The sequence below is a fragment of the Jaculus jaculus genome, chromosome 1, assembly GCF_020740685.1.
Source record: "Jaculus jaculus isolate mJacJac1 chromosome 1, mJacJac1.mat.Y.cur, whole genome shotgun sequence".
Classification (NCBI taxonomy): Eukaryota; Metazoa; Chordata; class Mammalia; order Rodentia; family Dipodidae; genus Jaculus; species Jaculus jaculus.
Window position 1 is genome coordinate 149,297,032 of NC_059102.1, and position 26,075 is coordinate 149,323,106.

At 54.6% G+C, this 26,075-nt stretch overlaps 1 protein-coding gene across 2 annotated transcripts in view; it reads left to right on the forward strand.

Moving 5' to 3' along the window:
- Positions 1 to 26,075, forward strand: part of Col5a1 (collagen type V alpha 1 chain) — a 175,754-nt gene that overhangs the window by 61,155 nt on the left and 88,524 nt on the right. For both annotated transcript variants that reach the window (XM_045149160.1, XM_045149162.1), the window contains exons 5-13: positions 9,021 to 9,152; positions 10,214 to 10,351; positions 11,318 to 11,554; positions 12,500 to 12,670; positions 13,040 to 13,096; positions 18,507 to 18,548; positions 19,176 to 19,238; positions 23,629 to 23,703; positions 25,163 to 25,255. In XM_045149160.1, coding sequence (XP_045005095.1) covers positions 9,021 to 9,152; positions 10,214 to 10,351; positions 11,318 to 11,554; positions 12,500 to 12,670; positions 13,040 to 13,096; positions 18,507 to 18,548; positions 19,176 to 19,238; positions 23,629 to 23,703; positions 25,163 to 25,255 — 1,008 coding nt within the window. The remainder of the gene's footprint in view (positions 1 to 9,020; positions 9,153 to 10,213; positions 10,352 to 11,317; positions 11,555 to 12,499; positions 12,671 to 13,039; positions 13,097 to 18,506; positions 18,549 to 19,175; positions 19,239 to 23,628; positions 23,704 to 25,162; positions 25,256 to 26,075) is intronic.

Below are 26,075 nucleotides of genomic sequence, written 5' to 3' on the forward strand. Positions count from 1 at the left end.
CTAAGCCATCTATCCCCAAAGCAAGATTTTATTTTCTGAGGCAAGCCCAATAGACTGCCTCCTTTTGTATGAAAGGGATCAAGGGCAAGAGAGAGAGATGAAGGGCCTCAAGCCACTGTAATTGAATTCCAAATGCATGCACCACCTCGTGCACATGTGTGACCTTGCACGCCCTTGTGCTTCTGGCTTATGTGGTTCCTGAAGAGTCAAACACTGGGTCCTCAGGCTTCACAGGCAACCGTCTTAACTGCTAAGCCATCTCTCCAACCCCTAGAGTAAGATTTTAAATGTGACTTGTTTTGCCCCCTGAGAGCTTGAAGCCTTCAGGGAATCAGGTGGCCTGTGTACAGGAAGCCTCCAAGGACAACAGGGAGTGGCCCCTGGAGCAGGAACAGCCCTGTTCTGAGCCTAAGGCAGAATTCCCTGGGATTCCATAAGATGGTGGTAGGGGGCATCCCATCCCTGTGGGCATCTGGCGTGTGTCTTTGGGAACTGACTTCATGACACTTTGCTCTGCTTTCATTGGAGAGGCCTGGCTGAGCCTCTCCTCCTGGCAGCCTCTGAGGGAAATGTGGCCTGATGAGCTTTGGGACTGCACCTCGGATGATTCCCCCCGCATGGGGCACACGGCTCAAATGGGAACCCGGGGCAGCTGCACTTCAGTTGAGTGTTCCCTGTAGCTCCACCTTCCTCCACCTGTGACAACAGCTGGGGAGTCCTGGGCCCCTGGCCAAGCCACAGGTGCCTAGGCACGTTTTGCGTGGGTGGTGGAAAGGTGTGCCCCTGCTAGGCCTGGGGCATAGCACTTTGGTGGGGGGGGTTTACTGGCTTGCCGTCAGGGCGTGGGCATATAGCAATGGTGACATGAGGCTGCTTTTGGCGTTTCTCTGGGGGCAGCGCCCTTACAGACCACAGCCACCAACAGGAAGGGTTTATCTTCTGAGTTCCTGTGTGCCCGTCCATGTGCGCTAGGTAAAATTAGGTGACCAAATCTGCCTGCCAAGCAGAGTGTGCAGCTGTTTTCTGTTTCGGGTTGGAGGACTAAGTCTGTTAGTCATGGGCTGGGGTGGTGGTGGTGTTGGCGTATCCCCAAGGACAAGGTAGAGTGGAAAGAAAGGAAAAAGGGAGCAAAATGAAGTGGCCTGGATAGGGGACAGAGGGAGGTGAACGTGTCATCCAATGCACACTACGAAGCTGCTCCTCTGTGAGTGAGCGTGTTGCTCTGTCTTCACGGCCCCCAGGGCTGCCGACCCCAGTGAAAGCTCTGTAATTTCCTGGGCTCGTAACAGGAATGTGGCTGGACTGAAACCTCATTATCAGCAGAGGCAGCACTGACGCACTCAGCAAAATGCTGTCAGCTCCGCAAGAGCTGAGGACAGCATGCTCCCTGCTGTGCCCGAACAGGGATGGAGCCCCGTGCCACCTGGCCTGCCCACCATGGGAAGATGGGCCACTCGCTCAGTGCTGCTGCTGGCGTGGGCACCGGGTGTGTGCGGCAGAGTAGAACGGCAGTGATGACCAGCGGGTTCGGAGGTGGAAGTTTCTAGAGGTTCGGCAGGGCATCAGGAAGGAGCGTGTAACTGGAGAAAGCGGTGACCATTATGAGAGCCAGGGTGGTGTTCAAGTGCCGCCACTTGCTTCTTTGCAGGTGATTTAGGGCTGCCAGCGGGCTCTGCAGGGATGCTGGCTCTGGGGCTGTGATGTCTGGAATTAACTGAACTGATAACGGGGTTTGGCCTGGAAACTGAGGGAGGAAGAGGTGCAGACTGGGCTGCTGCCTGCCCCAGCATAGGACTATGTGAGTGATCTGATCTGCGACAGTTGTTGAGAGCCCAAGGGAGTCCCACGTAGGGTGTGCATGGCTTGGTGCTGTGAATGAACTACTGTGTGAACATCAAGGCTGTAGCTTGGACCCTGGATTTCCAGCAATAGGAGGTGTCTTAAAGGTGCACTCAACACGCCGTTGAGCTCTGGCCACAGGCTTAGCTTTGACGGGGTATATATCCAACGGTGGCTCCCAGGTCTCTGTCACCCAGGCCACAGGGTAACAGCTGCCCAGAGCCTTGGCAAGACCACGAGGCTGGGCTGCGCGTCAACATGACTGTTTTAGGAGGACCCCTCAAGCTTCCCACACAGCCAGCTGGTCCACGGGCCAGGGAGGGTATGTAGGGACTGTCTAGGAGGTCTCAGGGTCACTTTGCACAGCTGTGTCCTGCTGGGGCTCCCTGCTGTGGGTTGCTGGGCTGGCAATCTCCACTTGCTCTTGGCCTAGAGAAAGGCCAGCTGTATTAGGAACACTCGAGAGGAATTTCTAAACTCCCAAGAGGACAGGAAGGGGCCTTGTCACACCCAGAGCTGCCCTGGATGTCTAGAGAGGCAGATCCTATCTTTCCTGCCTCCTAGCTCCTCCAGAGTTCTTGAGTCATCTGACCCCAGACTCCGCAGACCCACCACATCAGAATCTCCGAGCAAGCAGGGCATGTTTGAAGCTAGGTTCAGGACTGCCGTCTGCCCTGAACAGTTAGCAGAGGACTTTGGTTCCAGGAAATTGCATGGTCTCCTCTACCACCTCATCAAGGGCCACCCAGTACCCTCTCGAGTCCCCAGTCAGGACCGCTCTGCCTCCTACAGGGTACCTTGTTAGTGTTTTTTAAATGTCCTTTTTGTTCGTTCGTTCTTTTCTTCTTTTTCTCTTTCTCCCTTTCTTCTTTCTTTATCTGAGGGGAGGGAGGGGGAGAGAGTGTGTGCGTGTATGGGAGTGCCAGGGCCTCCTGCCACTGTAAATGCACTCCAGACACGTGCCCCACTTGGAGTCTGGCTTTACGTGGGTATTGGGAATCAAGCCCAGTAATGTTTTTTGAATCTAGACACCAGCTCATGTCCACTTCAAACAGCCAAGAGGCTGGATGCTTGGTCCCAGCCCCAGCCTGAAGTTGTGTGGCAGCTAAGTGGCTTCAGGTTGGAGATGGGGTTTCCCAAGAGTCATGGATGAGTCTGCAGCCTTTCACTCAAACTGGCTAGGGTCTGGGGGAAGGGTGAAATGTAGGAGTGTCACAACACCTCCTCTTTGCCCTTCCAAGCTCCCACCACGAGGTAAGGCAAAAGTGGCCCCTGGTTTAGACAGCCGTGTGGCAGGATGGCAGACAGGGCCCTCCGTCCTGTCCCTGCACTGAACAGAGCCGCTCGTCCCTTGGCAGCTCTGTTGAGTACTGCCCGTTGGAGTCCCCTCTTCCTCACCCCTTCTGTGCGGTGACGTGTCAGATGTGCCGGAAGAGCCCCGGGCCAGGGCCCCAAGGTAGAGAGGCGACTCAACTGCAAAACTTGGAGCATGGCCTTAGCAGGCACTCCCGTCCTCCCTCTTCCACAGCCAGAGGTTGGATAGATAAGCAAAGCAAAGGGACCCACATGCTGGCGGGGCAAGGGGTTTAAGCGTGGGCATTTGCAGCGGTGCGGGCAGGGGTTGGGAAGGAAATGGCTCTCTTTGATGATGAATTGCATGTTTACACCCCCTTCCCAGGGACCTGGGTGGGCTGAGGCTGGCTCAGCTTGGGCTCTAGAGCCAGGTGGGCAAGTAGGAATGTGAGACTTTGAGCTGGTTTCCCTCCAGCCTTGGAACCCGTGATCGTGTACCGAGCGGGCGGTGTGTGCCCTCACTTGGGAGCAGTGAACTGCCTTGTATGCAGGGCCTGCCCACTTGACCGTTGCGCTGAGGTGCAGAGATGTGCTGGGCACGTCCTCTGTCGGCAGGAGCCTTAGAGTTCCCGGGGAGGCAGAGCCATTCAACGACAGCAGTGGCATGATGTGCCCACTATTAGGCCCAAGGGACCTCAGCATGGTGCCGCCTCCTGAAGGCTTCTCTCCAACCTGCCAAGTGCATTGGGAGAACGTATATTTATGTGCCAGGTTGTCAACCGAAAGAGAAGATGCTTTATTGGAATTGGATGAAATTTGAGCTGGAAGCCATGTTGCTTAATGAAAATGTGTAGTTTTGATTCACCGTTCTGTCTTGCAGCTCTTGTCTGGGGGGGGGGGGTTAAAACACGGACCAGGAGTCACTGACACATGAAATAGGGGATAAAGAGGGGGAAGGGTGCCAGGGCAGAGGGCATACAGAAACCAGGGAAAACATCTAGTCTGGGTGTGGGTGGCGAAGGAGAATGTATGAAATGCTGAGGGGGCCCCGGTGAGGCCCCTCTTTTGCTTTCCTCTTGAGAACCCCACTGGTTGTTGTAGTGGAGGGGGGTGAAGAACAGGGGCTGGCAGGAACTTTCTGCAGGTCCTCTGTTTCTCGTCTCTTACTGCACGTGCCCCTGGCCTGCTCTGCGGACGGTGAAAACCCATGACCCGGTGCCCACACCCCTAGTTGGCAGATGCCACCCATTTCTCTCCCCCACCCCAGCTTCCTCTAGCAAAACTGTCTTGCCTCATGCGATGGACAGAGGTGCCTGATTTCGAGGGTTGTGTGAGATGATGTTAGGGGGTACAGTGAGGTGACAGTCACTTTTCTCACCATCGGGAAGAACATGTTTTTGTCTCAGCCACTCTGTAACCCTTAGGAGGTGAGGGGGGCGGGGGTGCAGGGTATCAGGGCCTCGGATCCTGGCCATTCCCTTTGCTGCCTTTGCACACGTCTCCACCCCTGTCCAGTGGGAGTGACGGTCACGTGAGTGGATAGGTGCCCCATGCCCCAGGACACCAGGCTGACATCAGGAAGCGATGTCCCATCCTTCTTCTTCCATGGAGGCTGAGATTGGCCACAGTTGGGGCCAGGTCTGTGTCTAGCTGCACTGTGGTGGTGCCCAAAGGGGGGCCGCCTGTGGGCACACCGTCGGCAACGTGGCATGACGTTAGGTTGATGTTGTAAGGAGGACCTATGGCTGTAACTGCGCAGCTGTCTGAACGGCGCCATGCCTGCTTGGTGGGGGTTAGAAGAACCTTGCTCGTCATGTGGGACCAAATATGTGAAGCCAAACCTCAACATTCGGGCAGTGCTGGTCTTTTCTGCACTCTGTGACTGTCCCTTAATTCTGTGGTTGGCCTCTCCTTCTCAGCCCAGTGCTGAGCCAGTTCCCTGCAGAGCCTCTGGAAACTGGGGCGGGGGGTTGGGGGAGCGGCAGTGGATCCTGGTTCAGATGGCACATCACATCTCCCCAGCCTGCCTCTCAGACTCTCGGGGGCCATTTGTGGGTCCACACTCACTGACTTGAGGTGACACATCCCTTCAACCCTGCTGTGTTTGGTGGATGCGAGACCACTCCAGACCTTCCTGCCCTTTCCTTCTCCAGATTCAGCCAGGGTTTGGCTCAGAATGATGAGAGGTGGGGAGAAAGAACCTTCTAGGTCCTGTGGGAGGGTCATTCTCTCTGGGTCGAGCTCATAGGCACCATGTTCTCTGGTGACCCTGTTCTGCAAGAGCAGATGTGCTCCTAGCTCTCAGAGCACAGTAGAACTGCGTGGGTAGGACCAGGGGTGGCCCTGGGGCTCTGGCCAGGAAAGGGCAGCAGGACCTGTGAGACATCCGTGGAAGCCTGAGCACCGGGGGATAGTGCGATATGATCAGGAGACCACACGGCAGGTCCGCGGGGCTGGCAGCACTTGGGCTGTGTTACCTAGCATGCTCTGGGTCGGAGCTGCATTCAGAGTGTGCGAGGCAGAACCAGATCCTAGCAGGTGTTCAGTAATGGGTGGATGAACAGGTGGCCGGCTGGCTGGCTGCATGGGTGGATGGTCAGGTGGACGCACGCATGAATGGATGGGTGGGTGGATTAGTACTCGGCTGACATGGATGGATGGATGGGCGGGTGAGCAGATGAGTGAGAAAGAGCTGGCCGCTTCACCCATTATAATCACAGAAATGGGCTGTTTTCCCTTCCCTTCTTGGGTTCTGCATTGTTTCCTGTTAAGTCCCCTCCCCCAGCCCTTTTCTCTGGCTCCGTGGCTTGCCACTGGCCCTCGAATGTGGCCCATCCCTTGCCTGCCTTTAGAAGTGTGTCCGGCCTGCTGTGGTCTCCTCCCAGCCCCTCTCATGTCTTGAGTTCCCACACATCATTCTTTCTGCGTCCTCTGCTGCCTGGCTGTGGCTTCAGAACCTCCTGTCCCTTCTGGGCATTTTCTGAGCATTCACCCCCCTCACTGACCCTAAGATCTTTCATTATACACCTTATCTATACAGTTCTTTTAAAAATATTTTATTTATTTATTAGAGAGAGAAAGAGAGAGAGAGAGTGAGAATATGTGGGTGTACCAGGGCCTGCAGCCACAGTAGTTGACTTCCAGATGTATGTGCTCCCTTGTGTATCTGGCTTATATGGGTCCTGGGGAATCAAACCTGGGATCTTAGGCTTCACAGGCAACTGCCTTAACCACTAAGCCATCTCTTCAGCCCCTCTATTCAGTTTTTCTAGAAGACCGCAACCTCCCTCGCCTTTTGTGCTCAAAAACAAGCGTGGTCTCAGGACACATAGCCAGGAAGTGTCAGAGCTATCAAGCTGCCAGGCTGGTCTGGCTGTGTGCGGAGCACTTTGGGTCCTTGTGTCCCTGTGGGCTGAGATTCTTCCTCCATCTAGTCTTCATTCGGCTCTGAGCTGGTGATAGTGGTGGGCACTGCTTCCAGCTCGTCCCTGGCAAGACCCCCACACTCCCTCCATCAAGGTCTGCAAGAAGGAAGGCAGCCTCTGAGATGAGATGGGAGTGTCCACACAGAGCCTCAGCTACAAGCCTCGGCTCTCTTCGCGCCCTGGGTTTGAAGGGTCCGAGGTACGCAGTGTCACTGTGAGCCACCGGGGTGTAGATCTGAGCTGGGGAGGTGACACCATTACTGAGTGCACCACGTAGACGGGGGCCTTGGCATGGGGAGGGTCACTCTGCCTGGGACAGAAGCGAAATCCAGAATTAGAGAGTCCAGGCTGTCCCAATAAGGCCCTGGGGAAGGGTTTCACGGCAGACTCAGGTTAGTCTTTAGCTCTCAGACATAGCACATTCTGGCCCAGTGTGTGATGGTAACATGGTGAGGGTTCTAAGAACTCAACAGCTGGCTCGGCCCCTGGTGACCCTTGCCTGCCGTACAGTCTCCAGTTATGTCTCCCACCCCTTCCCTTCCCTCCTCTGAGCCCGGTGGGTTGCGAAGGGGCTGTAGCCCTACAGGATATCTTAGCCCGGCATGCTGGGGGAAGCTGGGTTGTGCTTTCCTCGGGACAGACTGAGGATTGATGTGCATAATTCAGAAGGACACAAAGGGAGGCCCCATGTATCTTCCTCGCCTGTGCTTGGTGAGAGAAAAACACTCCAAGTCCAAGTCACTGTCACCAATAAAATCATGTCTAGGCCTGGGGAGGTGGCTCAGTGGGTTCAGTGCCATCTGTGTAAGCATGAGGACCTGAGTTCAAATCCCCTAGCACCCATGGAAAATGTTTGGCAAGATGGTTCATGCTCGTAACCCTATCACTGGGGAAGTGGAGCCAGGAGGATCTCCAGGGCTTGCTGACTGGCTCGTGTAGCGGAACCGCTGAGCTCAAGGTTCACTGAGAGTCTTAGGGGAAAAAACGGTATAGGATGACTGAAGAGAACCTCTTGTCTTCACACACATAGATGCACACACACTTGCACGCACATGTGAGTCCACACATCTATAAACACACATGTGCTCATATGCGCACACCAAACACAAAAACACATGAGCACAAAAGAGGAGCTGTCATTCTTAGCTCAGGCTGTGAGATTCCCCGCCTTGGGATTGCTCGTGGAGAGAGCCTGCCATGTTGGTCTTGGCGGGTATGTTGTGAGAACCGCTTCTCATCCCCCCGTGTCTTCGCTGTCCGCACACCTCGGTGAGAGAAAACCAGAAAAAGCCATCTCATGCTTGCGTCGGATTCGGTGAGCTCGGCAGCTCCAGGAGCCGGTGCCCTGCACTCGCTGGGGGCTCAGTGGTCAGCAGTGTGGGGTCATCGAGGTGGCAGCTTGCATTGGTGCTTCGCTGCATTTCTAGCTGAGTAGCCATCCGTGGTATGGGTCACTGCATCCCATTAGCGATGATGGGCACTCATTGTGCCTCCGCTCTGGGTCACTGCGATCCATGCTGCTATGACAGTACCCAGAAATGTATTCACGTGGGTCTCTCACTTTGGGGAATGAGCTGATTTGTTTTAATCGGGTATGTGCTCCAGTTCCTACCGTTGGAATTGCTGAGTCGTGTGGCAGTTCCGTGTTCAATGAAAACTCAAGCTTTTGCGTCTTCAAAAATAAGCCCCAGTGATTGAGGCGGGGTGAGGAAGGAGGCAGGCAGCCTCACAGTCTAGGGCGGATACTCTCACAAGGTATTTTTCGTAACCACAGCGGCGCTGAGCACCGAGTGGCAAGAGCTCACCAGGTGTCTGGTGTGTGCACAGATGGATGATGGGAATGTGGAAGGATGGGTGAATGCTTGGATGGATGGATGAGTAGCTGGGTGACTGGATGAGTGGATAGGTGGGTGGATTGATGAATGAATAGGTGGATGGATGGGTGGATGAGTGGGATGGACATATAATGGGATGAATGGATGGATGGATGGGTGAGTGGATAGGTGGGTGGGTGGGTGGATGGGTGATGGGTGGATGGATATGTAGATATCTCAGTGTGTGGGTGAATGGGTGGTGGATGGCTGGACATACAGTGAGATGAACGGATGGGTGGATGGCTACGTGGGTGAATGGGAGGATGGATGGAGGGATAGGTGGGCGGGTGGATGGATGAATGGATGGGTGGGTAGTATACTAATGGTTCTGGAGACAAATGGATGAGTGGAGAGCTGGGCAGGCAGGTAGATGCACGAATGCATGCATGCATGCATGGATAGATGAGTCAGTGGTCTGGTCTATCTTGAATGATTCCTAGGGGAAACATGGCCCGGGAGGAAGTATGGCCCTGAGGGCATCTGTCGAAGCCTAGCGTGCTCTGTGCTCCAAGGCATCAGGTTGGGTCTCCCAGGACTCTCTGTGAGGACCCTGTGCGCTGCTCTCTCACGAGCCTTTGTCCTTTTGCAGGGTGACATCCAGCAGCTGCTCTTTGTCTCGGACCACCGGGCCGCTTATGATTACTGTGAGCATTACAGCCCCGACTGCGACACCGCGGTCCCCGACACACCCCAGTCTCAGGACCCCAACCCAGATGAATACGTGAGTACCCTCCAGCTGGGTTCACAGCAGGTGGCAGGGACAGACCCATGGGGTGGCGCAGGGTCAGACGAGAGTGCGTTTGTGGATGGCTGTGGGAACCGAGGAACGCCGTTTTAAGTGAACCCACAGACAAGGCGGTGCCTCACTTTACCAAGCAGGGCTTCTCAAGCTATGGAGCCTCTGTGTAGGGGTGTTGTCAGCCCTCATCTCCTTCAGCCCTCCGCGCACGCCCCTGGAGGAATACAGTCGGGCTCAGGGGTTCCCTGAGGATCAGCCCCCATGGGCGCCTGAAGCAAAGATGTTTAGGACTGAGCGCTATAGTATGGTTGACCCCTGACTCCCAGAACAACAGCTACTCTGAAGGACAGTCCTGTCTGTCCGCTTTGTCCCTCTGTGTCTCACTGTGGTTGCTGAGTCAGCCCCCTCCCCACTCTAAGCCCCTGGTTCTAGGAGCACCCCTGTACCCCCATTCATTTTATCTGTGCTTTCTAGTTCTTCTCTGCCCCTGGTCAGGCCTGTCTCCTGCTTCTGTAAGTACCCTTGCGGACTGGTTTGGACCTCTCCCCAGGGCTCCTCTCTCACTTCCAGTCAGAGTAGGTGGGGAGCTCCTGTGGGCTCCTCTGTCCCAGGCTCCACCCCAAGTGTCCTTCGACTGAGGCTGGCTGGAGCTGCTAGGACAACCCCCTTCAAGTCCCCAAACTGTCTCTGAGGACAGTTTCTGTCACTGGGATTCCCTTCCACTGGGTCCTTGTATTTTGGGGGTTCAGGGATGAAGTTGCTGGCTGATGGCTGTGGCCAGCTGAAGACACACTTGGATGGATGGTCCAGGCTCTTACTCACAAGGATCAGATGTCACTGCCTTAGGTTGACCTCTACCTAAGGGAATGTGCTCCTAGGAGAGCTGCTGTGGGAAGAGTGCTATCCAGGGACCTTCAGGCACCTGGTGGCATCCACTCTCCTAACTGAGCCAGGGCGAGGTGGCTGGCTGGCTACTGAGCATGCACTTCTTTCATTTTTTTTTCTTTTTTTTTTTTTTTTAACATGGCTGCTGTTGACCTCAGTACCCGGAAGGAGATGGTGAGGGGGAGACCTATTACTATGAGTACCCCTATTATGAAGACCCCGACGATGTAGGGAAGGAACCTGCCCCCACCCAGAAGCCAGTGGAAGTTTTGAGAGAAACCACGGAGATTCCTGAGGTCTGGTCTGGTCTGGGCTAGGGCTGGGCCAACTCCTGACTCCTTGAAGCCATGGAGCATGGGCAGGTTATGCCTGGTGTGAGACTGAGGCCGTTTGTGGAGGGCATGGCCTCAGGGTGAGGGCTGTGGTCATGACCACCCAGGCTGTGTGCTCAGGGGGTTGTGGGTAAAATCTGCCCGTGGTGAGGAGGGGCGTCAGGAGGTGGGGTGTGTACATCGGTTGGTTACTGTACTCATTGCAGATAGGGAATTCCTGATAGGAAGCAGCGTAAGGAAGGGAAGGGTTTATTCAGGCTTGCAGGTTAAGGGGACACATTCATCATGGCCGGGAAGACACGGCTGCAGCCACAGTCAGGAAGCAGAGTGTGAACAGGAAGTGCCGCTGGGCTTTAAAACCTCAAGGCCGCCCCTAGTGCGACCCACTTCCTCCAGCAAGGCTCCACCTTCTGAAGATTCCACAACCTTCCCCGAAGCACCAGCAATCGGCAACGAGGTTGTCAAACACATGAGCCCATAGGAGACATTATACATTATAACCACAGCAGGCTGCGAGGCGAGGTTATCCTGAATTCTCCTCGTTCTGTGGCCTTGGGTAGATGCAGACACATCTAGGGCTCAGGCACCTCCCCTGCGGGTCACACTGTTTGGGGGTTGAGGGCAGTCCCCGCACTCACTGTACTGCCGTCCCCCTCTCCTTGAAATGGGGCAGGAATACAGAATGTGTGACCTTGTGAGGATCACACTCAGTAGCTCACAGGCCCCGGGAAGCAGTGTGTGTGAGTGTGCGTGAGCGAGTTGGGTGTACGTGTGTTCCTCCAGACAGAGACAGCTTATCACTTCCATGGCCTTAAGGCTTTTTTTTTTTTTAATTTTTACTTTTTGGAAGGGAAGACATAGGGCTGCAGGTGGAGCTCATTGGTAGAAGGCATGGACACGCTGACTTGCCTTTTTCTGCCCCTGCCTTAGGAGTTGACTCAACCTCCCCCAGAAGTCCCTACGGTGCCCGAGACCAGTGATCCAGTAGGCAAGGAGGATCCTGGCATTGGGGACTATGACTATGTGCCCATCGATGACTACTACACGCCCTCCCCGTATGATGACCTCAGCTATGGAGAGGGTTTCGAAAACCCTGACCAGCCCACTAACCCTGAAGCGGGTGCTGAGGTTCCCACCAGCACCACAGTCACCTCCAACACCTCCAACGTAAGTGCTTTCTCCCCTTTGGTCTTGGTCCAGGGATCAGAGGTGAAGGCTGTGGCTCTGAGTTGGGGGTTCCCGAGCTTCCCCTCTTTCTCCCTCTTGGGTTCCTTGGCTGGGCCCTGTGAGCCTGTATACCTACACCCAGGTCCCTGGGCCCTTGGATTTAAACACTCCCTAGATGCCGCTGCTGAATGTAGATTAAGAAGCTCTGCCTGCTGAGTTGATCTCCGTTTCTACCTACAAAATGGGTAGAATGGCCAGGGCTCTTAGGATGCTGGGGACTGTGGTGGCATTGGGCGGGCACAGGACCCTGCTTGCAAACAGAGAGCCATGCCTGTGGCTGGGCAGTGGGATTAGGACAACGACTGACCCACACCAGGCCAGGCAGCCGTGCTGAAAAGGTGATGGGCCTCGCTAGCAGGTGGACAGGCTTGAAATCTCTTCTGGTGACCTTGGAACTTCTGCCTGTGACCTTGAGAGCTTACCTGGCCTCTCTTGAGCTTGGAATTCTCATGTGTCATATGGCTCATGCTGCTGCTTTGTTTTTTGGGGGGGGGGCAGCATGAATTTTGGTTTGGGGAGGGGTTCTCTCTGCACCCAGCACCCACCACATGCTCAAAGTAGCCCTCATGGGGCACCAGATTCTTAACTTCTGGGGAGGAGGCCTGATTCCACTTTGCAGACCATAATTCCCCAACCAAACCCGGACCTCAGCTGTGCAGTGCAGCTGTGGGGTTTGCTGAGTAGCTTGGTGGCTGGGGGTGCAGCCCGAGATGCCTGGGGCCACAAGTCATCCTGGAGGAGCCTCCGTGGGCTCCCACCGCAGGAGTTCTGTTGTGAGGCTGCTGGCCAACAGGCACAGGAAGTGCTAGGTTCCGTGTCTGCTGGGTGTCCGTGCGGCTGTCCTCCCTGGGTGACCCCCAGGCTCCTGTCATCTTTCCTGTGCAGCCAGCTTCCTCTCCGGGGGAAGGGAAGGAGGACGAGTTCACCGAGGAAACCATCAAGAATGTGGATGAGAACTACTATGACCCGTACTATGACCCTGACTCCGACTCCAGTGTCTCTCCATCGGAGATTGGGCCAGGCATGCCAGCCAACCAGGACACCATATATGAGGGGGTGAGACGCATGGGCATCTGGGTTGGCGGGCCAAGGGCAGCGTTTCGGGGGGGTGGTGGGAGTGGTTTGAGTCACCCATGCGCTCTCGATGGTGCGACTTCCATTATAGCAATTTGAGCCTCGTGACACAACGGTATGCATGACCCTGTCATCCCATTGACTCTTCCTTCATTGGCATATGATGGATCCCCCCCCCCACCCACCCAGGGCATCCGCACTAGACTTGCAACCCTTCTCCCCGGCCCACAGGAGGTTGACCCTTGCAGGGAGCGCCCTTGCTTTGCTAGGTTACCTGGGTTTTGTGCATTGTGGAATTTGTGTTTTCTTTCTGTCTCCAATTCTTCCTTTCCTACATCTCGTCACTTCCAGATTGGAGGACCACGGGGTGAGAAAGGTCAAAAGGGAGAACCAGCGATTATTGAGCCGGTAAGGACGTTTTCTTATCAAGTCTCTGAGCTACACGGTAATACAAGGCATGGCCAGACAGATCTGCGGGTCCTCACCCTCTGCCCACCGAGCCCCCGCAAAAGAGCCATCCCCAAACTGCTGCATCACAGACACTTGGGAGAAGCCCTGGGGTGGAGGAATATTCCAGATCTTGGTTGGAATACAGACCTTGTCTTGGAGATGAACAGGGAGGGACACTAGGAGGCACATGGAAGAGGATTCGTGACACAGCTTGAGGCTTGGGTCATGAAAACCTTGCCACTTGGTAGCCAGGTGGGTGAGTTCAGGGTTTTGCCTCTTGGTGCCCAAGAATGACCATTAGCGTCTGTGTCCTGCAGCCGGTGGGACAGGGAGGATTTGATGAAGTCATGTGGAGGGAATTGCCTAGAGAGGTGCTGTGCTAAGATCACTCTTGAGTAAAGCCTCACTGCCTTAGGCAGTGGGATCCTGGGTAAGTTAACCAAGGGCTTGTTGAGAGGGTGTGGTCATCACTTTAGGCAGTGGGATCCTGGGTAAGTTAATCAAGGGCCTATTGAGAGGGTGTGGTCATCACTTTAGGCAGTGGGATCCTGGGTAAGTTAACCAAGGGCTTGTTGAGAAGGTGTGGTCATCACTTTAGGCAGTGGGATCCTGGGTAAGTTAACCAAGGGCTTGTTGAGAAGGTGTGGTCATCACTTTTGGCCGTGGGATCCTGGGTAAGTTAATAAAGCCTTGTTTAGAATGTGTATGAGAGGCTGCTGTCCTGGGTCAGAGGGTTTGGTGGGAGCCCTGCACTGGGACATCCTTTGTCCTATACGCCATGTCTGGGAGCCAGTACCAGGCTCCTGTGGTCCCAGAGCTGCCAGGATTAAGGATCTTGGAGGCAGAAAGTTTTATGACCAGCTGGGTTGGATGTGGCAGGCAAGGCAGTGTGTGCCCAGAATCAGCTGTGCCCAGAGGAGCCAGCTGCTGAGGTCCACCCTGACATATCCTGGGCGAGCCCACGGGAGGAGATGCTTGTCCTGCTCCATGGCCATCACGCAGCCAGATGGTTCTCAACTCCCGCTGCCAAGACTCAGTTCCCTGGGGCTAAACTCTGGACACGACCTCAGGGCTCCGTGGAGATCTCGGGAGGCCCTCCGCCCTTAGAGGAGAGCTTCCGCTGGGCAGTTCTCAGGTTCATCAGCCTTCATTTCCTGAGTCTCCTAAGTCCCTCAGAGCTGAAGGGAGTCTCAGGGTAGGTTGGGCTAGCCCGCCTCAAGTGGACCTCCCTGGTGGCCAGACCCAGCACAGCTTCCTAGTCTTTCCTGATCTGTGGAAGCATTGGAAAGGAGCGTCTTGATGGCTTTTCTGGGGCTCTGCCCTCCCTCAGACTCCCCACATTCCCCCCTGGCTATAGGCCTTAGGTATATACATCCTCTTCCCAGTTCAGCCCCTTCCCAGAGCTCTCTGGGGTCCAAGGAAGTGAACACTTGTCTGAAGCCACTGGATCAAGGCATGTGGGCAAGAGGAGCAGAGGCACAAGGGTGACACTATTTTGGGGAGCATTTGCTCAGCCCCATGAGAGATCTCAACCCCAGACCATGCATAGGCAAGAGTGTTAGAGGGGCTGGGGAATTCTCATCCCCCAGCCTGTGCAGGGGTCTTGCCACAGAAAGACAGAGCTAGGCAGCCTCTCTGTGGTCCGGGTGTGGGTACTGAACCTTCCTACAATACTGTCCCCGCTGGGCTTGGCCCCAGGTGGACTTGAGGTGACCTAAGGCTCTCTGATGTGGTCTCTGTTGCCTCAGTAAAAGGAGTGTCTCACCTGAGTGGGAAAGTGGAATCTCAGGGAAGCACAAGTGGAATTTGTAGTTGGTCCCCCACTTCAAGATGGCAGGGCGACAGCTTTGAATAAACTTGAGATGAACCCACTACATCAGCACGTGACACCCCAGCTCCATGGGAGCGTCCTGCTGCAGGGCTGCACTGAAGGGGACTCTGGGCAAGGGTGGGCCAGAGGCAAGGCTGAGAACATAGTCTCCCCGTCTCTAGAAATCCCAGTTCCTCTCTGCTGGGAGCGCTGTGAGTCATCTGGAGACAATAACAGCTACCCTCCCACCTGGCTCTTGCTTCTTCCTAGCTCCTGTGGGGTGTCCACCGGCCTTTGGCCAGGGCCCCCTGGAGACACGGTGTAAGCCGTTGAAACTGTCAGCCCTGGAGTGGCAGCCAAGTGTCCTCAGAGTCTTTACTGAACCAAGAGCAGGTGGTGGGCTCTGGGAAGCTACTTGCACAGCCTTGGCTCTGTGTGACTGTGGATGACGTCCTCTGGTCCCACACCATGGGCTCCCATGGGGGTGGACTCTCTACAGCTGCAGAGTCAGCTCTAGGGGCGGAATGGCTGACCATTCCGTCTCAGCCCAGATCCTCTAATTTGTCAGCAAGACCAGGGGCTCCTCAGAAGGACAGACCTTTCTTGGCTGAGAGGATGCAGATCTGCCAACATCCTAGGCAATGGCCCATACCAGGCTCAAGCATGGGCAAGTCCCCATTCGAAGCTCCTTACATGGTGGGTGGACAGCCATCAGGGGTCCGAGGCTACCCACCTGCTCTGACTTCCTGGTTTGTTGCTGCTTTTGAGAACGAGCAAGCAAGAGAGAGAGAGAGAGAAAATTGGCACTCCAGGGCTTCAGCCATTGAAATCTAACTCCAGATGCTTGAGCCACCTAGTGGGCATGTGCGACCTTGCACTTGCCTCACCTTTGTGCATCTGGCTTGTGTGGGAGCTGGAGAGTCGAACAGGGGTCCTTAGGCTTCACAGGCAAGCACTGTAAGTGCTACGCCATCTCTCCAGCCCTGTTGCTTTTTTTGTATGTGGAAGCATGTGTGTATGCATATTCATATTATGTGAGCACATGTGTGTGTATGATGTGTTTGCATGTACGCACACATTGACTGTGTGTGCATGGATATGTATGTGCATGTGTGTGTGGCCCGCAGCTCGACATTCTGTGCGTTTTCAATAGCTCTCCTTATTCTGTGAGACACAGTCTCACCTGGAACCCAGAGCTTACTAACTCAGCTAGACTAGCTAGTTAGCAAGCCTCAGGGCTTCCCTGGCTCTGCCTCCCCGGTGTTGGGATTTCAGGCCCATGACAACATGCTTGGCATTTTTACATTGTTATTGGGGATCCAGTAGCCATCTCCCTAGCCCTATCATTGTATTGTTTTCTTCCTTTCTTTATTTGAGGTAGGAGGACAGATGTGTGTGTGTATGTGTGGATGGATGGATAGATGGATGGACGGATGGACAGACAGACAGACAGACAGACAGACAAATAGATGGAGAAAATGGGTGCACCAGGGCCTCTAGCCACTGCAAATGAACTGCATGTGCCCGTTGTGCATCTGGCTTACGTGGGTACTTGGGAATCAAACTTGGGTCCTTAGCCTTTGCAGGCAGATGCCTTAACCACTAAGCCATCTCTCCAGCCGTATCATTGTTTTCTATATGTGCAGCTTAGTGGAGGAGTAAACCTCTATTAAGATATATACATACACACACACATATAGATATTTAGAACAAGATGTAGCAACACATGTCTATAATTCTGGCATTTGGGAGATTGAGACAAGAGGATCTGTGAAGCAATGAATCTACCAATGTGTGTGTGTGTGTGTGTGTGTGTGTGTGTGTGTGTATGGTAGAAGGAGCTGAGATCAACTCTGGTGGTTTGCCAGTATATATATAATACCCTGCCATTAGCTACAGAGACTCATTCTCCTGTAGTTCCCTGCCTCCTCCCCCATGCAGTTGGGGGCTGGGTGTGGCATGGCAGTTGGGGGGGGCAAACAGAGCCAACAGGCCTCAGAGAACTGTGAGCCAGGGTCTAGGACACTCCTGGCCTCTCCACTGAGTTGGCTCATTCAGCTGTCTGGCTTACTTTCCATGCTGACCTGGGCTGATCTGGGGTCTGCCTCATGTGAGATCCGGCCACACACCCCCGCTCCCCAAAACAACAGCATGTGTGTCTGGGAAGACAGCTGCTGTCCCCTGGGTCCTGCCAGGGCCAGTGGGTCCCCTTGATCCCTGCTGTGCTTCTGAGCCCTCCCAGCTGTCTATCAGAGGAAACAGGAAGCCGGAGGATGAACTTCTTGGATGAGTTCTCTGTGCGTATCACACGCACAGACATTTCTCCGGGTGCACATCTGTGTAAACACAGCGTGCATCTTTGCGGTGGTAGGAGCCCTTATGGATAGGGTAGAGGACATTGGGGTGCGCTCTGTAGCCCTCTGGTCAGGCGTGCCCTACAAGTCCATAGTGACCTGCCTGTCAGGGCCACACACCTCTTCCTGGACAGCTCTCTTCACTAGACAGGAGCAAGCTTGGGTTTGACAGAGGACCCTGTGCTATCAAAGGCACACTGGAGGCGTGACACCCATATCTATTTCTTTTGTCCCTGAGGGCCTGGCCCAGGGCCAATGCCTCCAGCCCTCCCACCTCATTCTATTTCTCTAGTCTCCAGATCCCACAAGGAGTAGGGCACGTCTGTGTTTGCCCCACTTGTGGCTAGCTCGTACGACACGCAGGAACAGTACGCAAGCACAGCTGGCCAGGCAGCGGCCGTGCAGGCATGCGCACAGAGCTGGCTCCCGGCTCTGGCTGTGCACGTTTTCTCTCTGGTTGGAGAACTTTTGACTCTAGGACTGGAGAACTTTGCCTCTGATCCCCTGAAGTGGGCATGGGACACAAGATGGGTGGGGCCTGGAGGAACCTATGATTAGATGGTAAGGAGTGAAAAGAGAAGTTGGCAAGGGCGGAAGGGGCGAAAATGCAGGTTCCTAGTGTAAGAACCTCCTTCCAGGACAGGGGCGACAGAGGGTCACCACGTGGGCAGGAGGCCTTCTCCAAATTTAGGGGTAGGACACAGGGAAGCTTGTGGGGTGTGAGGCAGGGTGGACCTGGATTTGGGGATGAAGGATAAGAGCGGGGGCAGCTGTGGTCTAGTGGACTCAGCAGGGTGCTCATCTGTGTGGCCGTTGATGGACACAGTTCTCCTGGCCTCTGGTTCTGAGGTCCACTCCTTCCCTTGGGTGGCTGGACACATCCTTCAGGCACATGGCAGGAAGTAGGAATGGCTGGTTGGGGCTCTGTCTTGCCTGGATATTTTGGGGTACTTGTTATGAAGTTGTGCTTGGGGGTACCCACTGGGTGCCTGACCCCTGACCGTAGCCTGGCTTGATTTGGAATGCAAGAAGGAAGGTCCCTGTGGTTCCCACTCCAGCTTGATGTCCATGAAGTCTGTGAAGATGGCTGACCTCTGCTTGGGCTGGTGTATGTCTGTGGCCTCTTGTCCGCCCAGCTCGGAGGCTGAGCCGAGCCGTAGCTGCGGTCTCAGACCCTCTCCCCTCTCTCTCCTTTGCTCTGCAGGGCATGCTGATAGAGGGCCCACCTGGCCCGGAAGGTCCCGCGGTGAGTGTCAGGTTTTATTACCCTGGGACTTCAGGGGTGGTACAGGGCGGGGGTGCCCCTTAGACGCTCCCAGTGGAAAGTGGAGGGCCAGTGACTGGCCTTGCCTCCACCCTCACTTAGCTGGAGGGGAAGGGCCTTGCTCTGAGGTCTGCAATGGTTTTGGTTTTATTTGCCTATTACATTTTATTTTGATTTGACAATTTGGTACGCATGCGTGTATATGCAATGAATCGTGATCGAATCCCCACCTTGCAATACTCTCTCTTATCTCCCATTAAATATGCCTTCTTCCTGACTGAGCCCCTTCCTACTCTGCTCATGTCGTGTGTGTGTGTGTGTGTGTGTGTGTGTGTGTGTGTGTGTGCGCGCGCGCGTGTGTGTGTGTGTCCACGTCCTACTGAATTTAATTAGGGTTGCTTGTATGAGCGTGGGTTGGGGTTATTTATTGGAGTATGGGCAATTTAACAATGACTAGACCCCTGAGAGACCCGACTCCTTCCTGCCCAGGCGACCACTAACTGCCGATAGGTCCTCTGGGAAGAGCCGGGATCCCGTGGGCGTCTCCCCACGATGGAATGTTCACAGGCTTGATCGTGTACAGAGAGTTGTTTTCATTTTTAATTTCAGGGTCTTCCAGGACCTCCAGGAACCACGGGTCCCACTGGCCAAGTGGGGGACCCTGGAGAAAGGGTAAGAAGAGCCCCGCTCAGGTCCTTGAGACCGTGTGTTCTATAGAGTTGCCTGTGTCCCCCCCCCTCCCCCCGCCGCCGCCTTCCTCCTATGTGCTGTGTTCCCTGCCCTGTCCCCTGCATTGTTCCTAAATGTGGAGGTGAGAGTAAGAAGGCTTGTACTTGTCCCCCGCCTCAGGGACATTCACTGCCACCAGCTCACATCTTTATGGGACCAACCCTCACGTGGCCCTATGCCGGACCACTAGCAATTTCTGGAAGTGTAGGCTTCAGCCTGGGCCTTGCAGGAGGTTGGCTGGCGACCGGTCAGTTCTCAGCAGTGGCCCTGTGTTAGTGTGACAGATGACAGGCTCTGAAGAGCCTTGGTGTTTCTCTGTGCCTCAGTGGTGCCGCTGCCTGTAGCCCCAAACCTGCATTAGTCCCAGCTCTTGCCCCCTCCTGTTGGAAATCAGTCCTCAGGCTTGGAAGCCTTGTCCCTGGGGTGGGGAATGGGGAGTGGTGGCTTACAGGGCCAGAGGAGAACGCTGGCCGCACCCTGGCCCGTTAGCTCCTTCTGCCACCTGGTGGTGGGTCGGAGTACTGCACCACGTGGGTTCTCTTGCGTTTCTTCCTTTGGTTTGTCTGCTGGTCTAAGAAATGTCACTGGTGAGTGCAATTTAGTTAAGAGCTAATAATAAGATGGATATGTTATAGACAAGAGAAACAAAGGGTTGTGGATGTTAATGGAAGGTATCCGTCTCCAGGGCCTGGCAACGTGAAGACCTAGTAAGTGTTTGAGTGGGAAGGGGGGGGTGGGTGGCTAGGTCTGGTCACTTGGAAAGACAACATGTGGCCTCCGAGTCTTAATGGGCAGGGCTTCTCCGAAGGCAGCCTTTTGGGGGTGTTATAGTGGCTTTGGGGTGGTAGTCGATGTCGAGATAGGGGTGCCCATGCTCACAGGGTAGGTAGGGTCCTAGGTGACAGTGATGGCCATAGACTTAATGGGAAAGAACAGAACAGGTGACAGAAGGTGACGGCCACCCTCCAGCCCTCACAAGGAGCACCGTAGTTCAGTCCTCTGCTGGGGGCTTGTATGTCCTGTGTGGCCTGGTGGCCTCTGCGAGCAGGGTTGGAGCCCACAGGGCCAGATGATGAGAATCTCTCCCTTGCTAGTCCCCGTGGTCTAGGTCTCGGGGTCGTGAGCAGGTGGTACAGCTGCGTGGACGATGTGCAGGAAGCTGGGCCCGGCTGGTTCCCAAAGCTAGCAGAAAAAGCCCACGTCCTTCCACCCCCTTGTGGGGCTGTCAGAGAGCAAAGTAAAACCAACTTGACCAAGACCTCTCTGGCCTAGGCTCCCCCAAAACTGCTGCCATCACTGGGGGGTGGGGGGTGGAAGGGCTGAGTATCTCTGTTTGCTGAGCACAGATGCCTTTTAGGCCTCTGATCCTCCTTTTACATGATCTTTCCCATGGGGCAGGGCTTCCAGAATGCTCAGTATGACTATATCAGGGTATCTGCTCAGGGACAGCTGATCAAGGAATACAGAGCAACATGCTGACGCAGAGCAGAAGCCAAGGCACGGTCTAACATTGCTTACACCCAGTGACTGGAGCTAATGAGCGTCTTTGTAGTTTCCTCATCTCCTTGCTCTGCTCGGCATCTCCTACCGGTCTTATAACAGAACGAGAGCTGTGACACGGGCCTGGGTACAGCGTCCCGCAGAGAGGACAGGTGGCTGTGAGCGCTCCACGTCCTCCAGCTCAGGGAAAGACTTGTGTCAGAGCTCCTGTGCTCAGCTTGGGCTCAGGCTGGAGACACGCAGGGTGTGTGGCAAGTTTATACTTGAAAGGACTCAAAGGTCTGGATGTTTTTCACTGAGGGCTTTGAGGCCACCCTTGTTCAGCAACTCTCGCCTTCTCGAAGCTATTCTGGTTGTGCCTGAGTAGAGGCCTCTGCCCTGAGGTGAAACTGCCCCCCAGCCACATTATGTAGCTCAGAAGGAGCCTGGAGTCAGGGCCTTTGACAATGTGCACTGTGTGAGGACAGAGGCTGTCAGCGTGCTGCTTCTGGTCCAGCTCCACACACCACAGGAACACACACCCACACACAGAGTCACACACCCACACATGTGCACACAAATACACACTACCTACACAGCATCTTATTTTCTGGAGGGCAACCAACCCCATTTTAAATTGGAGGTTTGGTCTTTGATCATTTCTAACATAGCTATGACCACTAGCTTTACAAGTAAAATCCTGGACTGCAAAGTGAGTGTGTGTGTGTGTGTGTGTGTGTGTGTGTGTGTATGAGAGAGAGAGAGAGAGAGAGAGAGAGAGAGAGAGAGAAAGAGAGAGAGAGAGAAAGAGAAAGAGAGAAAGAGAGAGGTGGTGTGTATTGTGTGGTATTGGGAAAGGCAGGGATATTACACATGCTAGACAATTGCTCTACCATTGAGCTGTACATCCTGGTCTAGGATTTTTATTTTTATTTTTATATTTTATGGTAGTAGGGATAGAACACATGGCAGTAAGCATGTTAGGCACTCTATCACTGAGCTAGATCTCCAGCCTTCTGTCACTTTTGTTTGTTTTTAAATTTGGGGACATCTCACTAAGCTGCCTAGGCTGACCTTGAACTCACTCTGTAGTCCAAGCAGGCCCTGAATTTATAATCCTCCTGCCTCATCTTCCTAATTAGCTGTGATGAAAGGCCTGTGCCACCAGGCCCAATCTTGGATCTTTGTTTTTTAATAGGAATTTTGTTTTCTGAGATTTTTTTTTTTTTTTTTTTTTGTTCTCCAGAATGGCAGGCAAGGGCCATGTGGCAGTATCCATCATTAATTACAACAGGGATTTCAGAGCCTTTGGCTTGGCCACTGTGCTTGTAAAGACCTGGCCAGTCAACACCCTGGGGTATTCATCATAACAGTGTGAACTGAAGAGAGCCTAGAGCTCTGTGTGTGTGGTCAAGGCTGGATTGAAAGAACAAGGAGCCTACTGTGTGCAGGAAAGGATGAGGAGCCCACTGTGTACAGGAAAGGATGAGGAGCCCACTGTGTGCAGGAAAGGATGAGGAGCCCACTGTGTGCAGGTCATGACGAGGAGCCCACTGTGTGCAGGAAAGGATAAGAGTGAGGGCAACAGGCTCCATGGGCAGAATGCTTGGGGGGACAGTCCCTCAAACAGGAAGAAGACTCACCTCTGGAGCCACAGCCTTGTGTACTGGCAGACACGCTCAAAGAGTGTGTTTGGCGTGGATGCTTCCAGCTCTTTCTCTCACGCTCGTGCTGGTCACTTCTGCAGGGGAAGAGTCCCCACTCCTCGTCCACCCCCGTGTGTGCAGGTTTCCGAAGAGGGCGGACTTGGGTGTGGGAGCAGCTGTCTGTCATTGTCGCCGGCAGATGCTCTCTGCTCTGGGTTCAGGATATGTTGCGTATACTCCTGGGCAGTTCCAGAAGGTCACTGAGGTCCTGGGAGTTCCCGGCTGAGATTTGGGACTCCATCCTGGGCTCCTCACTGGAAGCTCAGCCCCACAGCGTGGGAACACTCCCTGAGCATAAATGCGGCTGGCTCGGAAGATGGAACTGGGGCTGTCAGTTTGGCTCCAGTGTGGTTGCTGGGGAAGAGGAGTTGATTTCATCCAGATGTAAGCCAGACCTCCTCTGACTCAAGCCAGGGCTAGTCTGCCTGACTTGGAGGGGAGAGTGGCATGATGGGATGTTGATGGGAAACCTGATAATCTTAGTTCTGTATTCACATGGTCATAAAGTCCCCTGTCACTCAGAGAAGCTGGTCCTGGGGGGGCGTGTATGCCCCCCTCCCGCACGGCAGAGTGGATGGACTGGGTTTGCAAGGGAAGGAGAGCACCCTTGCTCCTGAGTACCCACTACTTGAAGTTGCTCAGGATGGCTTTCTGCGCCTGTGTGCAGTCCTTTACCTCCATCTGGTTTGTCCAAAAAAAGCACATTTTCAGCAAAGCCAGGGGCAGGAGCAAGGCTGAATTACCTACCTTACTCACAGTCAGGAGACTCGGGCCTGGGAGCCTGGGCTATGTTGAGATGGTGGGGCGCTCCCTTGATGGCAAGAACCCGTACAGGGCCACTGTCCGCTCCTGAGCCCTCTGCCCCGCCGCCAGGCTCCCACCTACACACGGCCCCCACCTTTCCTCTCTGGAGTCCTCAGACCTAGCTCTGAGCCCCTCCTGCCTCGTCCCCACGGCCGGGACTTTTCCGGATCCTCGCGCCCCAGTCACACACCAACCTTCTCTGAGTTTCTGGAACATTTTCTTGCCCTGGAGTTTCACGTTGCTCTCTGCTTGCCTACCCAGTCGTCTGACCCCTACCTTCTTGCCACTGCCTGTGCCCCATCTCTATGGCACTCTGACCGGCTCTCTTCCTTCCTCATCCCCAGGGTCCTCCTGGACGCCCAGGTCTTCCTGGAGCTGATGGCCTGCCTGGTCCTCCGGGGACTATGCTCATGCTGCCGGTGAGTGTCTTTAACTGCAGGGATGGGTGGTCAGGGCGGGTGGGTCCACAGAGCTGAGCCTGTCATTAATGCAGGAAGACAGATCATGAGAATACCACTCTGGGGCCGGCCTAGTTGGGAAGCCCCAAAGTCAGGTCCCTTGGTGCTTCTTGCTACCTGTGATGAAGGAATGAGGTCTCTGGTCTTCTAAGAAGTCAGCCAGTGTTTATAGGAAGGAAAAACAACAACAACAAAAAAAAAACAAGGGCTGCCTTGGAAGCTACCTCTGAAGTCACATGGGATCTTCTATAGCTGTGGTAGTTTATTCCAGAACCTTCTGGACCAGGGATAGTTTCCCACTGGTTTTAGTGTTTAGTTTTAAGTGATGTATCAGTGTGAAACCCAGGTCCCCCATTCCCTGTGTGTTAAGTGAAGGGGGTTGTCCCTGAGACCACACATTCACAGATGGGGACCCTGGAGCTCAGACAGTGGCTCAAAGCTAGCTTGTCTTCAGGCTACTCTTCCCAGAACTGCTGATGTTGGAGGTCCCTGCATTGACAGAGGACCCTGAAGGGAAGAGTATGTATCCCCCAACCCCCGGACTTATTCTGTCCACTGGAAAACAAGCTTGGGCTCCTGCAGAAGTGCCCTCAGGGGGAGGGGTGGAGGTCTGGATAGGTGAAGTCTACCAGGCTGGGATGAGGGAGGGAGGAGGCAGGACCAGGCATGGATGACGCTAGACCAGCAACCCTCTGGCCCCTTACCTCCTCACTCTTACCACCTTCCCTGCCCTCAGCCCCAGCACTGTGCCTTGAGCACTGCCCCCTCAGGGCATCTGATGTGGAGGAAGGTGGGAAGTTAGCTGGTTCTCCTTCTGAGGGTAGATGTTTAAAAATGCAATGTTTGGGCCAGGCGTGGTGGCGCACGTCTTTAATCCCAGCACTTGGGAGGTAGAGGTAGGAAGGACACCGTGAGTTTGAGGCCACCCTGAGGCCACATAGTTAATTCCAGGTCAGCCTGGACCAGAGTGAGACCCTACCTCAAAAACCAAAAACTAACTAACTAAATAAATTTTTAAAAATGCAATGTTTGGTTTTCAGGCTCTTTTCTTGGGGTTCATGAGTAAAGAACCATACCTTAGCCCCAAATCTGCCATAGAGCCAGGGTGTCCCTTACTGCCTCCCGGATGTAACCCTGATCCTTGGGCCCTTGCTTGCTGCTCTTGGCAGTAATCAGGTGCTGTGGGATATCAAGATGCAAAACCATGGAGACATAATGTTCTTCCTAGGCATAAGGAGGGTCTCCAGTGGTCCAGGGCTGAAATCAGAGGAGGGCTGTTGAACAGGATTGTGCACACACCGGGCCTGGGTCTGGACCCTCTGAGGCTCATTGTGAACCCAGAGCCTTTGGAGCCTACCTTGGATTAGGGTCATCATGACGCCATGTCAACCCCCTGGTGATCCTCATCTTGCTCTTTCAGTTCCGGTTTGGAGGTGGTGGCGACGCGGGCTCCAAGGGCCCCATGGTCTCTGCTCAGGAGTCCCAGGCCCAGGCCATCCTTCAGCAGGCCCGGGTGAGTGCTGTGAATCCCTGAGGACCTACGGGTTCAGGTTCTGGGGCCCCGGGCCGGCCTCTCTGGGATCAGGTCCTGCGTGTCCAGTTGGGGAGCATGGGGAATGTGGGGGGAATTCTCTCAGGGGTTCACTGTCCAACAGTGAAGAGCGGGAGGGCTCTGGGCCTCTGTAGCTTGGCTGATCCAATGAGCCCCACTCCTGCTGTGCATGGACACCCTGCTTTGTGCCAGGCCCTGCACTGGGCCTCTGGAATTGAAAGAAGAACCCTCAGGGATCTAGGAAGGGGTTCCCAGGTGACTGACGTGGCCTCCCTGGGCTGGAGCTGGGTGCAAGAAGGCACTCTTATTAAAGAGAGCCCTTGGACAGCTGGGCGTGGTGGCGCACGCCTTTAATCCCAGCACTCGGGAGGCAGAGGTAGGAGGATCGCCGTGAGTTTGAGGCCACCCTGAGAATACAGAGTGAATTCCAGGTCAGCCTGGGTTAGAGTGAGACCCTACCTTGAAAAAAAAAAAAAAAAGAAGAGAGACAGAGCGCTTGGTAACAGGGCCCAAGTCTTACGGGCCCCAGGACCTTTGCACTTGGTCCTGTGAAACCCAGGGCCTTTGCATTGGGCTAGGAGTCCCTCACACCAGGCCTGGAGTCCTTCACTTTGGCGTCAGGATCCTTCCCACTAAGGCTGGGATGTAGAGGAGCATGTGTCTCTTTCCTGGGAATTAGCTCATTAAGGAATGTCACCGCTAAAGCATGTGGCTTCAGATTGCTGATTGCCCATGACAGGCCCGATGCTGCCCTGAAGGGTGGGCAGGAGGGTAATCCTCC